Consider the following 17,914-nt stretch of genomic DNA (forward strand, 5'->3'; position numbering starts at 1 on the left):
GAATGAATAAATGCGTTGTAAATTAAAACCAAAATTTTGTGAGGTAAATAACTTGAGCATTTATATAAGAGTCCTAACAAAGGTCTAACACTATTAAAAAGTTTTTCTATGTGAACCTTCCATGATAAATTTTTTATCAATGTGAACATCAAGAAATTTTACACTTTCGACTTGGTTTAAAATTTAGTTGCACCATAATGGCTAGTTTTCACTCAATAGTTTTTTATTGTTGTGACCGTGAAAAACTGGCAAAGTCAGCTGTCAGTCAAGCAATGCAATTGGTCAGTTTGACTAATAACTGTCAAGCTCTAGACTGCCCACTTATGCAATATAAATACTGCCACAATTTGATAGACAGGGTAGCTTGTGTATGGCTCTTGAAAGAGACATGATATTATTTTATTACTATAATAAAATACTTTATTCGTCGGAGAAATATTATTTCTGATCATTATCAAATGACTGGCATCAAGCTCAAACAATATTGCCACAATAATTAGATAATTAAATAACTATTGTTTTTTTCAAAAATGTTGAGTTCTCTCATGTTTATTCCAGCAGGTTATATTTTAGGAAGCGTTGAATTCAGCACACTCTGTTGGTTTCAACAGAGCACAAATGAGTTGGTTTCAACTGCCTTTTGCTGGTTCTAGCAGGTTGCATTTTAGGAAGGGTTGAGTTAAGCGCACTCCGTTCAGAGCACAAGTGAGCTGGTCTCAAGAATGTATTATAAATACACCAAAAATGAGAGTTGTTTCTATGCCACTCCAATGAGTTTTCTTTAATAGTACACCTACTTCAATCTATTAACTGATGTCAAACGTCTGCATTAGCAACTCAAAACTGAAGTGATGGTTTGACAGTAAGTTCAAGCGTATCTGTCATTCATTAGTGCTAGTATTTCATATTTACACATTTTATGGCCATTAATTACTTCAAATAGTACGAGCGTTGGCATACATTATTTTTCATTCTCCAATATCTAACAAGTGTTCATTGTTGGCTATCAATTATGTTAAACTGTGTTTACGGCGAGTGTATTAGTATGACAGTTATCCTGTTCAATATAACACTGACATTGAACTTAAAAACATCTGCTTCAGTTTCATTGGAAATCTATAACTTAGGTACGTGTGTAAGGTAATCACCGTCTAACCTTCTAACCAAAAATAAAAAGAATAATGAATGCTGTTTTGTATTAACAGTGTTAACACATTTCTCATGGACACCTCCAAATGTTAAAAATCAATTGGCCTTGCTATATTACCATCATATATCACTATAATGCATTATACAGTGTAGTATGCATTATAGTGAAATGCAAGTATACACATGCAATTAACAAGCATAATAGTAGGCGAACAATAATTAGGCCACAATGTAAACGCATATTTTCGTTTGATTCTTTAGTCTAAAACTTACAGTGTAACAAATATCGTTCTCTGTCACAGCCCCTGAAAAAGCAAGCTTCTAAGATACGAAGTAGATGTGAACAGATGCAAGCTGTTGTTAACGTAGTATAACCTAAAATAATGCTTCAAAAGTTAGGCCACGTCAAGTGCAGTGGTCCAAGATCCTGAAATAAATAGGGTTTGTCTACAAGCCGCCGTAAAAAAGAAACACACGATTACTTTGTGGCGGCGAGTCCATTCAAAAGGCAAACAAATCCGCTTACAAGTCTTGTGACTGCGATGAATCGGATTGCGTCGTGACTGGCTAGGATTCCGTACATGAAACGACGCGGCGAAGAAGGTTTGTTTAGGGCAAATTGTCTCTAATTGGAAGTCTTCGTTGAACACAAAGTCGATTTCAACCAGCGTCCGACTAAGGAACGCTTTAGGATGGCCAGCAATTATCAAGCAGTATGTAAAAGTATTTTATAATTATTTTGACTTGTACTACATTGGGCGTGAATAGTTACAAAATGACCATTAAGGTTAAAACCTCTAAGTATTGTTAATTTGAATAAGTTACCAACTACTTTTGACCTTTTTGTCATTGGCTACAAGATAATAGCTAACTAAAATGTCTGAGACTGACTATTAGTATTATTCATAGATATAGTAAACCCTAGATTGGCGAATAGCTATCATTACAATGGAGTAAAAGTGAGGCCTATAATTGGCTGTTGTTTTCACGACGTTACGTCGTAGTGATGTGCATCACAGCATTAAAGCCTTCAACTGAGCAATAAGTTTAGTAGTGGAAGCACGCTGGGCATGCTAGTTTTTAAGTCATAAACGTAACAATAAGACCAAATTCTTAGTGAAATGTCATCAGAAGAGACCACAACACCCCAGGTATTTCCTCAATTGCCCATAACAGGACAGAACTTCAACTCAAAACAAGAAGTTCTCAACAATATCATAAGCTATCTATGCCGATTAAAGACACCAAGCTGAAAGATGCTAGTGGAAAATAATAGGAAAATCATCATCATTTCGTCATTGGTTTTGAGTCAGCAGCCAAATCTGTACACGGCATTGCTCAATATCTTTTCAGCAACTACCCTTACATCAACTACCTCCTAACCTTTAAGATCAACCAGGATCACATTGAGATTCTGTTTTCCACAATACGATCTAAGGGTGGCTATAACAATAACCCGGATGTGCAGTGCTTTAGATCTGCACTTCGAGCACTGCTCATAAAAACAGATATCACACCGTCCCAATGCTAACTGTATTGATCTGGATGTGAGCAGGGCTGAAAAAACTGGCCAACTCCTGCTACATTCTCTGGCTAGAAAGAAAAAGAAAGAAGAGACAAAAGCTGAGGAAGGTGAAGATGAGAAGTTCGGTGATGAGGAATTTTTTCTAACTCAAATGTGATGAGTGTATCAAGTTCTTGACCGATGTAGAAGTAGTGGGAAGTAGAAATAGTGATGACATAACCCTAATCTCAGTTAAAAACAGAGGAGGATTGGTGACCAGATTGATAGGCCTAATATGTATTGTTGCAGAAAAGTGCCTACATTCACACATGGAGAGCTATGGTATCACACAGAGAGCTTTCAAACAAGCAACATCACAGACAATAACATATATGTCTTATTACATAACCTCAATCAAGGTTTTACATGTACGGTGCCTGCCAACAGTCTACTCAAAACTATAGTAAATCGCTATACTAAAATCAGAATACACTATGCTGCTTCAAAGCAGGAATCTAGTTCAACCAACCTTAGACAAAAACTATCTCGTCTAGTTATTTTCAGTCATGTCTAATGGGTGTCTAATACAGTGGTCCAGCGTAACTGCTTCTAAATCTCGTTTGATTCATCAGTTTGTTATTAGTTTAACTTCTATTTGGTCACTCTTTGGATTATCAATGATATAGAAGCTTCTAAATCATTGGTATTATTCATTACCATGTGTGTAAGATTCTTGCCTTTCTCATCCAAAGTCATTACAGTCATACTTCGACTTACGAGCTTAATGCATTCAGAGACTGAGCTCGTATGTCAATTTACTCGCATGTTGGTGCAATTTATTTATATATAGAACAATTAAATATATATTGATTGGTTTCCATACTCTAAAAATGCAAATAAAACACTCAAAACAATATATTGTAACAGAAAGAACATGTTGGTTATTGTCCTAACTTACCACATGCTTTCAAAAAGCAACATATAAAAAATAATGCAAGGAAATGTGATTAATTAAAATGTAAAATTAAATACGTACAATAACAGCTAACGCTAGCATTTGCCAGAGAGAGATATATAAGTTATCCTTCATTACAACAGTTGACTTTGATAAATTTGGATTTTATCAAAGTCTTAAAAGACAAACTTAGAAGCAAACCTAAAAGCAAACTTTCATTTTTAACTTAACGTAATTAAAATTTCTTCGGCGTCCATAGTTTGAAGTTTCTCGCTAGTTAGCTAATTTTTCCTTTGTTTCGCTTTCACAACTAGCCGGCCGTCTTAAGATGAACCTATCTAAGGTCGTCTGCCTTTGTCGCCCTTTCAACATGTCGCGATTAGGACGAACCCAGCTGTCGTCACAAAGGTTTAATGCACGACCACTAGCCAACTTGTCCGAATGTCTATTTTTATAGTTTTGATAGATAGCAACGGCCTTTTCAAATAGCGTCGTTTCAGTTACGCTGTCACCGGCCAATTGTTTATCTTATATCCAATGCCTGAGCGGTCTCTCCATCAGCGGTGGTGAAGATCGCCGCGTCGTTTAGAAACTATGGTTAGTTCTTTTGCAAACTAAATGCCTTGAATATAATCCTTGTGTTTAATAATTGTGGATGTATTTCTGTAATATTGCTGAGCTGGCTCAATCACGCATAGGGCCTACATATTTTGCATATTTTTCAATAATTTTCCGTTTAATATCAATTGTTATCATTCGCTTTTTCTTTGCATTATCTATCCTTTTACTGGCAAACTTTCGGTCTACGCACGGTACTTTTAATTCACATAATTCTGCACTGAAAATCGCGCACAAAAAACATGGTACAAAGTATAATCTGAGCAGTTGAAAAATACAGAGTGATGCTGTTCTCATAAAACACCTCCGACATACTTGGCAACTGACTCATGTGCTCGTATCTCAAACATGGCTCGTATGTTAGTGCTAAAACTTGCTTAAAAGCTGGCTCGTACCTCAAGTTTCTCGTACGTTAGGGCACTCGTAAGTTGAAGTTTTACTGTATATAAGTTTTACATATTTTCAATAAAATATGCAGTCTCAGATGCACAAACAATGGAAAAATTGAGCAGTTTTTAGTGCTAAGTCAATAAGAGTTAATAGATCAGCTGATTCGCGGTGCACATCACCATGACGTTGCGTCATGCTAATTATAGGCCTCACTTGTTTTGATTATTCGCATATCTAGGGTTTACTATATCTATGGTATTATTAGTCATAATGATTATAGTTGTAATAGTCTAATAGCTATTTGGATTTGTGAAAAAATAAATAATTTATATCTAGCACGCTTTTCAGACTAAATTTTGCTTGACCTGTAACTGACCTTGTCGCTCGTCATACCACCGTATAGGCTATTAGTGATGGATGATATTAATTGGACTCAATGTGTGTTTATGCAGATTTAAAGTGTACTACATTCAAAAATGCTGTTTTAATTATTATGAGTAAGACGAATGAAAACGCAGGCAAAAGTGTTTCGGTAGACTTGAATCTTTCAGCATTGTCCTTCTTGTGCCAGCAAACACAACTGAATCGATACCGAAGCATGCCTTATAGTGATTAGCAGCTATAAACTATATAAACTAATGGTTTTAGAGTAGCCTGGAAAGTGAGTTTCTTGAAATAGTGCAAAACCAGCATTTGTCATAAAAACCTTTTCACAGTTTTTTAGGCCAACTCTATTTTTAAAGGTTGACTTGCAACAAAATTCTATGGCGCCTTACAGTGCCTCGCGTTGCGTGTTCGCAACTCGAGTTGTGAACACGCAACGCGACTTTTCAAAAGTAAGGTGCAATATATTGGTATTACGGTAGGATAACCGTAGATCTAGTTATATTAACAATGGTACATCAATAGGCACCCGTTAGCTAATAGAAATTAAACTATGTATGTACTGTAAAACTAGAACTAAATGGCGAATTATAGTGTGCCGAGTTTGCAACTCGAGTTGTACAACTCGAGTTGCAAACTCGAGTTGTGTAAATATAACTCAAGTTGTACAACTCGAGTTGCCCAACTCGAGCTCATCAAAACCCGAGCCGAGTTCTTTCAACAACAACTCTAGCTCAACAACTCGGGTTGAGATCATCTCATCATTTCATTTTCTCTAGCTATATGGAATTTATTTTGGTGCATCATTAAACGCCGTTGAAATAATTTCTATGTTCATTTTTGGTGTTCATTCAGTTTCTTGTCAGGTTATAGAGAGATAACTCTTTTTTCATTTGAAGAAGAAGTGGCCCAGCTCCCACATAGATTGTTTTTTAGTTTGCTTTTTACATTCTACAAATGTTTTTGTCTCGTTATATTTATAAAAACAAATATGCGCAAATATCGCCAATATATATAATTTAAATGTGTATATATATATTTCAATTATTATTATTAAATTTCCGTAAATGTTCTGTAAATGAGACACCCCAATTACTCACGTTGCTTTCTTTACGAACCCATGTTAGTTTTGCGTAACACAACTCAAACATCAACAGTTCATCAAAAAAGCCGAGTTGTACAACACGGCAACTCGAGTTGTACAACTCGAGTCGCGAACACGCAACGCGAGGCACTGTAAGGCGCCATAAAATTCACATTACAGTTATTTGGTATCAAAAAATTCACCATGTCTTACTCTGTTGTGTTGTAGGTGCCAAACACATGGAAATGTGATTACAAGCTCGTAAACGCTCAAAAACGAAAAGCCGCCATAGATTGGAATCTCTTTATTTATTTGACGTATTCATTACAGTTTGGTTATCGTCTTGTTACGTGATGTTCTCACGGGAGTTGAAAGGCCAATAAAAAGCTCAATATAAAACTTATTGTAGCACTAGTTTATGACAAACACTTCGGGTTTTACCGAAGACCCCGTATCAAATATAGATGCTCGCTACTTTACAGTTTTCTTTTGGCTTGCACTAATCGTCAAGTCTTAATCTGATCTTGTGACCCAATACTTCGAAAATAATTTTTGCAGCACTTTTCGATTATCACAGGTAAGCAACAGGCTTGTCATGATTATCAGATGATGATATGTACTCATTCGAGCTAAGGTTAAAAAGTTTAACGATTTTTTACGGTAAGTTATAAGATATCAGTGCTAAAAGTGACAGCATTACAATGACGATAAAACAGACGCGTAAGAACAATAGACATGGTTTTATTGAATGCATGAAGTATATTTGTGAAAATATTTTGACGAATGAGATTGCATGAAATTGTAAACAAAAACCATCCTGTAACAAGTACGTCCCATTTGAGCCGTTTTGGAAAGCGAATCCAAACTACGGCGGTCTCGTGTGGCTGCGATTAACTGTTCGTTTTTTAGCTTTTAAGAGCTTGTAATCACATTCCCACATATTTTGCACCTACAACAGAGTAAGACATGGTGAATCTTTTCATATCAAATAACTGTAATGTGAATTTTATTGCAAGTCAACCTTTAAACTTTCAGTAGGAATCAAACAAGTAGCTTCTGCAACCGAAGTTTCCGGTATTTTTCAAAAATTTTAGTTTTTCATCAACCTCCTTGTTATATAAGCACTCTCCGCAATCACCAATACATATGATTCTCAATATGCCGCTGTATGTACACGATTGAGGCATCTAAACCTGTTCGGACGCCGGACTCCTATTATAGGTCCACATACTTTGAGACGTGGCTTCCTGAAGCCAATCTTAACCTAATTTAAGATCCGTATTATAGATAAGCTAACATTCCCTTTCTTTTCTTGAGTTATTTAGACTTGTATAATGAAACATCCCATACACCAATAACCACAGGAGGACCAATATAATTCTGAGACACAAGTGCTCATAAGCATCCTTTTTTCCGTTGATTCTCTCGCAACAATTTCTTACCAAAAGTCATTTTAAAGGCGGTATTCTTTACTGCTGTCAATCTCATTTGTGCAAGATCCCTTGGACAAGTGTACAGAGTTTGAGTCCTGGAACTCCTCTAAGAGATTTTCCCCACATGAACTAATAGCTTTGCCGAAGCTTGGCTCCATAGTCATTGTCACTACCATACTCTCACTGAACTGAGAGTGTACCTGAAGTGGCACAGCATCTAGTTTGCTACTGCTACCAGCAGCAAACGACTCCATGGCCTCAACCTCCTCGAACCAGCTGGCCCTCAACTCATGTTTGGATCATGGGTATTACTTACTTCTTCAGTGCCCTCAAACTTAGTGGGTGAGCCTGTGCTCTTGCTGAGTGGGGTCACTTGCCACTGCAATTGGCAATGTTACTGTTGTTGCCAGTTGCAGTAGCAATTAGACCAAGCCGAAACGAAACTGTAAAGTAGCAAGCATCTATATTTGATACTGGTTTTTTTGGTAAAACCCGAAGTGTTGGTCATAAACTAATGCTACGAGACAATTTATATTGAGCCTTTTATTGGCCTTTCAATTCACAAAATAACATCACATGTCAAAACAATAGCCAAAATGTTGGAGAACGTCATCAAAATAAAGAGAATTCAAACTACGGCGTTTTTGTGATGACTGCGGTAAACTGTTAGTTTTGAGCTTTTAAGAGCTTGTAACCACATTTCCACATATTTTGCACCTACAACACTGCAGATTAAACCATAACTTTCACATACAACTTTTATTGTATTTACTAGGTAAATCAGACACGCTGATTCCGAGTTTGTACTCAAAATAAAGATTGGTCCACTAACTTTCAGAGTAATGAAGGCTTTTTTACAGCGTCTTAATATCGGTCTCAAAAACTACACGATTGGCACAACAAGCTCCGCCCATAAATACGTGACGGAACATAGCTTTTTAGGAACGGAAGTTAAGTAGGGATGTTGAGACCGATTTAAAATAATAGAGATGATTGTTTTAAAATCCATTTTCTAAATTCAGCTTTAAAAATAATTTCAGTCTTCTCTGAGAGGTAGATATGCTATTTAACATTGCATATTTAAAAATGAGCCCCAAGAAGCGCGATAACAACGCTAGCTTGTGATAAAACCGCGCTTTTTGAGCTCATTTTTCTCTCAGCGTTCAGCCTATTTAAACATCATGTAACAAGCTACAAGGATTTTAAATAGTTTATATACCTTTCATAAAAGACAGATTATTTTACAGGATGGATTTAGATAATAATGGGTTTTAAGACACCCATCTCTATTATTCTAAATCGGACTAAGCATCTCTAACTTCCATTCCTGAAAAAACTAGGTTTTGTCACATACCCTAGGACACTTATATTTCGCTAGTATTTAGTTTCATGAGTAGCTCACAGAGTAAAATTTCGAAGCAACTTAATTCCGCAGCTCTGATGAGTGCGAAAGTATAGTGATGTGAGAATAAATGCAGTGGAACAAACATAATTATATTCCTCAGGTTCGGTTACCGATAAAAAAAATTTCAATTTGCGACTAGTTTGTAATTGTGAACCGCAGGTAGAATGGTGTGGGCAAGGTCGATAATGCAATTTGATCGCTTGCTGCCATTTGTTTCTTGGACTATCAACAGGCCAGTTTTCACTGGGGCAGCTGGCCGGCTGAGCCGCCCCAACTATTTGGGAATTTTTTACGGTAAGTACAGTCCAACTCGAAAAACTCGCCCTCAGATAAAATGTAACATTTCATCTCAAACACAAGGTCAACTCAAACGGATTTGTTTGGTCAGTTCCAACGCAATGATAAATTCCTTCAGATAACTCGACCTCAACATCCTTTATTCGAAAAGTTATTTGCCCAACGGCCATGGACGCGGTTTTTATCGCTGTAGAATGCCACTTCATTCCAAGCCATAGAGACAAACATCAACTTCTAGTAGTTCTTAGGCATCATTATTATCATCATCAGAGGCAAAATATTTTTGTTAACGACTTTTATAAAGGTTTGCAAAAGATTAGGTTTTATCAATCTCGCGCTTGGCCGTGTCCCATCGAAAGCGTAAAAAGCCTCCGAATGAACTTGAAATAAAATCCGCAAAATTGATCTTTGTTAAAACGCTCAAAAGGAAAAGATGTTTTTTTTCTGAGCGTACTAACTGCGGTCATGTTTTGCCTATTTTAATTTAAAAACGTCTCGTCAGTCACATCACTTAAAACAAAACAAATCTCAAAAAATTACAAGTTATTGAAGAGGTGTCAGTGGTGAATCCAAACCTTTCCAGAGCCATGCTGCTTGTGTAGTACTACGAGTGTCAGTGCATGTGTCTTATTTTCTTTCAACACACGGTGCTCACTGCATTGATTGATGTCTCCAGCAAACGATAACGCTAACTAATGCATGTGCATTGACATCAAATTCCTATCATTATAAATCATTCCTAATGGGAAAATAATCCTAAATAATTGCAAAATAATAACGTAATAAATTTTGACAGTCAAATTATTTTGTCGGTTTATATTTTAACGATGCTATAGTGGTCGTTAAAAACGTTAAAATAAATGTCGTTATAAAATTCAATTATACAGTATCAATGAACAAAGCTATTTAGTTTCGCTTTTTCGCTCGTTTGTTATGATAGTTTAGTTTCGCACATGAAACTTTCGCGAGAGGATGACACCGCGAAAACGCGAAAGTTAGATGCCGCGAATACATAAGTGTCCTAGGGTATTCATGGGCGGAGCTTGTAATGCCGATTGTGTTGTTTTCGAGACGGATACTGAAACACTTTGAAAAAGCCTTGATGACTTTGAAGGTTAGTGGACCAACCTTTATTTTGAGTACAAAATCGGAATCAGCCTGTCTGATTTACCTAGAAAATACGATAAAAGTTGTATGTGACAGTTATGCTTTAAGGCATAGTGAATCTTTTGGTGCCAGATAACTGTAATGTGAATTTTGCTGCAATTCAAGCTATAACAAAGTTCTACTGGCTCCACCCTCCTCTTCACTGCTGCTCCTCACTCTTCCTCACTGCTGGTACAGGAATCTCATACAGTGCTCGTCATCTGGGCCAAGCGCTCTTGGGCCTGTAATCTCTGCCTGTCCTTTTAAGCCTGCCGGGAAAAGAAAGGTCCTTTTCTTCCTGAAGCCTAGCCAGTGTCCTCTCGCACAATGTTCTGGTTTCCTATCGCTTTCAGTTAATGTCTGTCCTTTGGTCAAGCTCCCTTTTGCGACATAAAGTCCAACCTAATGCTTTTCAAAAATGACTGCATCTTATTGGCAACTGGTCGCCTTGCCACTTTACCCTTTGCCGTTTTCCACAGCTAAGCATCTGGTATTGTAATCAGACCATTGGCTCTGCTTTCATGGTAGGAGCTCTGCCTGGAGTTTGTGGTAGCTCTCAGTTTCTCAGTTGTTGGTCCCTTTTTGGGACAAAGCCGCTTTACCTGTCTCACAGCGAGACATCAGGTGCCTCAGTCTCTCACAGTAGCTGCACAACGTCACTATATATTCCTACTCTTGTCGGCTGCTTGGGCCCTCCTTCCGTTTTCCTGATCTCGAAAACTCTCCTTTCCCATCAGATTAACAGTAGACACTCCTAAATGTAAATACAGTGCTGTGTAAAATTATGAGACCTCCGATTTTGAGTTGTTTGCAGAGTTCTATAGAAGCTTCCATCCTCCAAACTCACCCTATTGTCAAAACAAAGTATATATCAATGAGTGCCGAATTTTCTGCTCGATACAATGGTATCTAATATATTTGTGTTGTTTAAACCGTTTAATTAATTAAATCTAATTAACAGATTAGTGGCACCAAAGTCTAACCTGTTTGCTGTATTTTTGTTAATGCTGAAACTTCAGTGAGCCCTAGCGTCAAATATAAAATTTGCCTTTATCCAATTTACTGATAAATTGTGTGCCATCTTATTATCTAACTAACTCCAAATAACTTCACACTTTCACTAAGATGACGGGAGCGTGTGTAATTCCCATCGCTTTTATCTTAACCTTTGCCCATGCTATCACTTTCTCTGCTTTTACTTCTATTGTTGCAATACCTACTAGAACCTTGTCTGCGAGAGCGCTCAAAGCTATTATTGTCACAGTCAATTATAGTAAGACCTTTTCAATTACTTGCAAAACATCTAGTTATCATCTCTTAGAACAACCCTGTAGCCAGTACTGACGACTACCACAGTTAGAGCTCTTCGTCTTTTGTGAAGAGTTCACCTTTAGACATAGTACTCCAATTATATCTATCAGCACTAGAATCTCTAGAAAACCGACTAGAATCTTTATATCGACTCCTATTTTCATATTTTGTGCAGTCATAATCAGAAGTTCCACCACTACCTCTGGAATACCTATCCTTATACCTATCATCATAATAGACCTTAATAAATATTCTATGAATTTTTGCACTTTCACTAGTGTAATGCCTAGTGCCGCACGATAAAGCGATATAATTCGATGTGACGATATATTTCAGTGGATGATTTTATATTGGGTCAGTTTACAAATCGATATGAATATCGAAGCCGATATTTTATCAAAATATCAGCTGATTTTATTTCGCAAAACTGGAGTTGTCCATTCTTTTTGTTGTAAAAAGGTGACAACTCCTGTTTTTTCAAGCGATATCAACCAATATTCTCTTATATCGTTCATGTTAAAGCCTAGCACTATATATAAAAAGAAGACAACTCTGATGTTCGATATTTTTCGATATTCGATATATTTAGACACCAAATAATCAAATGTACATGCAAAGATATCGTGCAGCTATTATTGACTAAAACTTCTTAATTTTTAGATTGCCAGAAAGCAATTGGCTTTACTTCTAAAGCACTTATACTTTTAGTTTTGGACTGGATACGTTCTAGAGTGGCAATAGAATATCTGGCAAGTTTTCTGGCCATAAGAATATTAATCAATGTTTCCCCAACTCAAACAGTTTGTTGCATCAATTGCCTACGCAACACATTTGCTCAAGCCATTAGCTGCTTTACTTAAAACACCGTCTCTCCTAACATTATCATTTTCACCAATATTGTTAAAATTAAATGCCATATTAACACTAACTAGATTGCTGCACAGGCGTTAGCAGCACAGTGCAAATATAAATAACTCCACAGCACAAAACACCACGAGTTATTTGTACAATTCACCAGAGCACCGTAACCCTGCACTAACATATCACTTCACTAATCACGATAGCACTTAAAGTAATCACGATAACACTCACACAGTGACTATTCTGCCGCCTGCACCATGCTATATAAGCGCTTACCATGATCAATAAATTCTGCATTCAAACCCACTCATACATCAGACTTCTATAGGTCCATGTACTTTGATTTGTGACCTCCCGTTGCCAATCTGGCATTCTTAGCCTAAGTCTTGACAACGTAATTGAGCACGTAACAGATACGCACATATGTAAGGCTCCCTTCGTGGTAATGTTCATAATAAATTTTGTTAAGCAAAACACCCCTATCCAGCGTTCATCTTTGTTGTGACTGGATTCAACAAGTCAGCTAATATTGTTACAAGAAACACATTGTACAATACAATATTGTAGACTTTACATAAGTAGTTCCAACACTCTCTACTGCTAATGATATGTTCTGCGCTAAAATCAAATTTAGCTATGAACTTGTGGCAAACACCTTCATGGCTGTTACTTCATGTATATTTTATAGAGATGATTTTATGTGAATACCAAAGTTTTTTGGGTATCCTAGTGAATGTCTGAAGTCGAATAATAAGTATTGTTAGCAGTTCAGTTTATTCGCTTGTTAATCAACATAATTGTCTGAAAAGCCTATTGTTTTATTATTGTCTTTTTTATCTCAATTGCCCCTTGAAAACATAATTTCTATATCTGCCTTTTGCTTAAAAATGGTTGGCAACCTGTAGTTGTCCACTATCTATAACTATCTGTTTGAATGTAAATTAATTACCCTGCATTATACTTTAGTAAATGAACTTTTTTATGTCTACAATTCTTCTCATCTTGTGTTTTACATATTTATGAAATCAGTTCAGGGATATTATTATTTAGGGAGTACATCATCAGTTGTCATATAAATGTTAAGGAATCTATTACTGATCATTGAGTGCCTCGAGTTCATGAAGAAGAACTTTGGTACAAGGCGAATATGATCGAAAAATAAATTTAAAGGCTGTAGTGACATCATTTTTCATTTCAAGATGACAATAGCATATGTACAAAATTTGATTTACTTTCATCATCAGCAACCAAATTATTTATTTTTAGTGGTGTAGTCAAGATGATACCTTTTACCGATTATGTCCGCTGCACCAGTTCGTATAATCACAATATAGTCCTCAGTATCAAGAAATACCAACTGATGTTCTTGCTTGGTTACCAACAATCCTTAGTATCAGCTGTTTATGTCCTACAATCACCTTCTTTTAAAAGCTAAGAATCAGCTGGATTTACTTGTCTGTATTAATTGATTTGGAAAGAGTTAATTTGAAATTGTCATTTGCTAAGTACATAAGTGATTTTGGTACTAATTCATTGCAGTATCATAACAAGTTTCAGACATAAACTCCCTTAGGCAAAAAGCATCTGTTTTTTTAAGTATAATGTATGATTGGTAAAGAAGTATTCAATGTGTTAATTAGAAAGTTAGCTCTTCAGGGTAGCTCATTCAAGAGTATTTTAACATTAAATTGTTCTCAATTTTAATGAAATTTGAAACTTTGTTGATGAGTTTATTGATCAAGTTCTTCATCGTAGGAGAACTTGAAAAATTCAAAATTCATTTAATCCTAGAAGCTAGCAATCTCTGTCATATATTCTCGCTAGAGATACCTTTAGGAAGCTGACCACTACTATGTTTGCTCCATTCCAGTGCACGCTGAGCATTGCTATTTAAATACCTAAAGTTCTGCTTTTTTTCTCGCAGAAAAACCAAGATGACTTCCGTCGAAAGTGGGATCTTGAAAAGTATGAGGAGTTGGCAGCGGCGAGGTTGAAAGAACTCGAGGAGGATGGATCCTCACGCGGTAAAACAGATGAACCTCCAGTGAAGAGATCATTGCTCAAAGCCCGAGACTATACGGTAGGTTTCTTTCTGTACAGATTTTTTTCACACATTCTAATTGGTCCTTTTTTATGACAGCAATTTAAAAATTTAACGTTTTTGCAAATGATTTGTGGGACATTTTTTGGGTTATTGTTCGAAAGCAATGTCGATGACTTTCCATTACCTCAAATTACCTGAATTATTCTTTAAATTTATTGCATCAATCCATGTTTGTTGTTGTATTTGTTTTCAGTGTTACTATTAGTAGTACATCAGATATACTATTCTATTGCCAGTACATGAGAGACTATGCTACTATTACGTACTGAGTTAGTGTACTAGTGTTTAATGATGAGGTTCTACCGTACTGGTAGTGCTAGTAGTACTGGTAGTACATGAAATGATCTACTTCTGCTCATTGTTTGGCTCTGTCAACCTCTTCAACTCCAACCAAATATTACTCAACTGAGATTTTACAAGTACTAACTGGAGGAATTTGTACAGTGAGCTTCAGAACTTGAATGTGTGTGAACGCAAGAACTTTTAGAAAATTGAAATTTCAGCTTTCATAATTTTCGATGTTTTTAATTACCTATATTTAGTTTTGCCATTTTATCCGTGCTGTGTAGCGTGATGTAATGTAGAACATTAAAAATTTAACGAAGCCCCACATCTGTGTAAATATTTTTCGTTATCAATTCGCTATTATGTAAGTTTTACCAAGTTGTACTCAATGAAAATACACATTTGATAAAAACAGTTTTGTACAATGCAAAAGGAGTTGTGATTCCATTAATTTTGATAAGACAACTATAAATTGTTAACTATTTCCAACAATCAGCATTTTGATTGCTAATGGTTTCTATTGTACAGGCTGTAAGGTTTTGCAGCTGCCAATGCAACTCAGCAGTATATAGTCAAAAATTTAAAAAATTGGCTGTCATCACATTTTTAGTGGATGTAAAAGTATGATACTCAGTGTATTTTGTTTTCAGAAAACCTCAAGTTGGTTTACTAAAAACAAGATTGAAATTGGACAATGATAATCTTTACTGACCTTGGAAAATAGCAATAGTAGTTAAAGCCAATATTGAAGGGAGGCAGCGTATGACTTATGCTCCATTATGATGTGTAAAACCTACGGTCATATCGGTAGTAGGGTAACTTACTCTACAAATTCAGTCAAACCTCGACTTGCAATTGTTTCAAGATACAAATGTTATGACATGCAACGTAAAATTTGGACGCATGTATGTTTTAACATACGAATGAAGTTCCAGTCTAAGGTATCTCAAGTTTCTCAAAACACCATAGTTTTATAAATCAGTACATAATCAGCACATATGTTCATTTTACTGTGTAGTCTGTGTTCCAATAATATTATCAGTATATAATACTTTCCTTTGGAGCTGTAAAATTATGGATTTTTAGGAAACTAGGAAAAATGTAGGAATTATTTTACTAAAATTAAAACAGCAAGTAGTCGAAAACATGCCTCAACGTCTTCGCATTAATCTTTTAAAAAATATTTCTAAAGACATCTAGATATTCAGGTTGGTATTATTAGGTTATGAGGTGGAAAGTGGATGTGGCAAAAATGATGTTAGAAATTAGTGAAAATGTAGAGGCTGGCAATCAAAGATAAAATATAAAACATTTTGAATATAAAAACAAAAATATGAACAAGTCATGGTAATTGAAAATTCATAGTCAAAATTAGACTAGCTCTGTATTTATATCACCCCCTTTTTTGTCTCAATTACTTCTTTATTTTCTTCTATATATTTGAGTTTTTTGAGATAGTTTCTACAATAGTCTCATGTAGTTCATCATGTTTTAATATCACCGATATGTAATTGTCTGAAATTTGCACCGATAAGCTTCTGATCTCTGAAGAATAATTAACTCAAACCAGTTATCGGTGATCGGGTTATCATTTTCAATCAGATAGCCTGCGGGTTTATGTTTAAAAGGTTGGTCCTGTTTGAAAGCAAATGTTTTTAGCAACCTGGTAGAAGGCCCGAAGAATGGGTGTGGCGACTTTGGATGAAATCGATCAAAAAATATTGCAACGCATATATACGCAGACTAACGGATAAGCACACAATGATAATGTGAGCTTTATACATGTGAATACCATATACTTGGAAGAATATTTGTTCCCACATACAAAGCAAATGTGAGAACAGATTGAATTTGCTTGTCAAAGCCTGTCTATTAGGTTTTTAATAAATTCGTACAAACCCTTTAAATAGTACAAATTACCCATTAAATAGTACAAATTACCCATTAAATAGTACAAATTACCCATTAAATAGTACAAATTACCCTTTAAATAGTACAAATTACCCATTAAATAGTACAAAGTACCCATTAAATAGTACAAATTGCCCATTAAATGGTACACATTACCCATTAAATAGTACAAATTACCCATTTAATAGTACAAATTACCCATTAAATAGTACAAATTACCCATAGCATAAATATTTTCAGTTAGCCAAGTAGATAGTCGATTAAATAGCTCTACTGGCAGTAGCTGCATTTTTCATTGACCTGTCCTATTGTCCGTGCACAATCCAAAATGATTACGAGTTAACTATGAGAAGATTACTCCGGATTAAAATATAGTGGTGTTCCTATCACTTCTCTCCTGCGTTATACAAGAGGTAGCAGAGATTATGTGGTAAGACAGAATTTTAGTGGTGTTCTGACTGCTTATGAGCTTTTGAGCATCATTTTCAGAGCTGGTCACTTTTTATAAGGGTTTTTGACTGTCTACCAGGAGTTATGCTTTCCTAGTAGACAGAGCGCTTGACTATTATGGTAACTACTGGGCTGCTGACAATCGGTGGTTGTTTGTGGCAGGTTTAGGATGCATATAGGTCACTCTGTACATCATTCTTTTTACTGTACTTTAGGTTGACCTGGAAGGAAAGCTAGGAAAGTCTCAGGTTATAACAAAGACAACACCTGCCTCTAATCAAGGGGGGTAAGTGTTGCTTCTCCGACTGTTTGGTCGTTTTGGTTTCTGGGCTATTTGAGGTTTGAGTTGAAGATTTGCTATTTAAATTTTTGAGTGTTCATGCTATGCCTATTGAAGACTCTATTAACTGAACACTCGAACGTATTTATTTTTTAATGCTAGGTTTGGACAGGCAGTCATGTATGTAAGTTTGACAAACAAAGATGAAAAATAAATGTGTGGTATTAGTGGTTGCCTGCCCTTTTTAATAACAGTTTGACATGAGGGCACAATTCTTAATTTCACATTACTTTAGTATAGTGAATAATTGTTCACGGTTCATTTACTTAACTGCCCTTGGATTTTTC

General features: G+C 35.9%; 2 protein-coding genes across 3 annotated transcripts in view; one reads left to right on the top strand and one right to left on the bottom strand.

The window, feature by feature from the left end:
- The window catches only part of LOC137405930 (protein FAM114A2-like), a 29,221-nt gene extending 27,670 nt beyond the window's left edge, over positions 1-1,551 (bottom strand). For both annotated transcript variants that reach the window (XM_068092405.1, XM_068092404.1), the window contains exon 1: positions 1,423-1,551. The gene's annotated coding sequence lies outside the window, so the exon portion shown is untranslated. The remainder of the gene's footprint in view (positions 1-1,422) is intronic.
- Positions 1,552-1,738: 187 nt separating this feature from the next.
- The window catches only part of LOC137405683 (zinc finger matrin-type protein 2-like), a 30,703-nt gene continuing 14,527 nt past the window's right edge, over positions 1,739-17,914 (top strand). Inside the window, exons 1-3 of the mRNA XM_068092025.1 lie at positions 1,739-1,862; positions 14,462-14,617; positions 17,503-17,573. Of these exons, the coding sequence (XP_067948126.1) occupies positions 1,842-1,862; positions 14,462-14,617; positions 17,503-17,573 (248 nt within the window). The 5' untranslated portion in view covers positions 1,739-1,841. The remainder of the gene's footprint in view (positions 1,863-14,461; positions 14,618-17,502; positions 17,574-17,914) is intronic.

Source organism: Watersipora subatra, chromosome 10 (genome assembly GCF_963576615.1).
Source record: "Watersipora subatra chromosome 10, tzWatSuba1.1, whole genome shotgun sequence".
NCBI lineage: Eukaryota > Metazoa > Bryozoa > Gymnolaemata > Cheilostomatida > Watersiporidae > Watersipora > Watersipora subatra.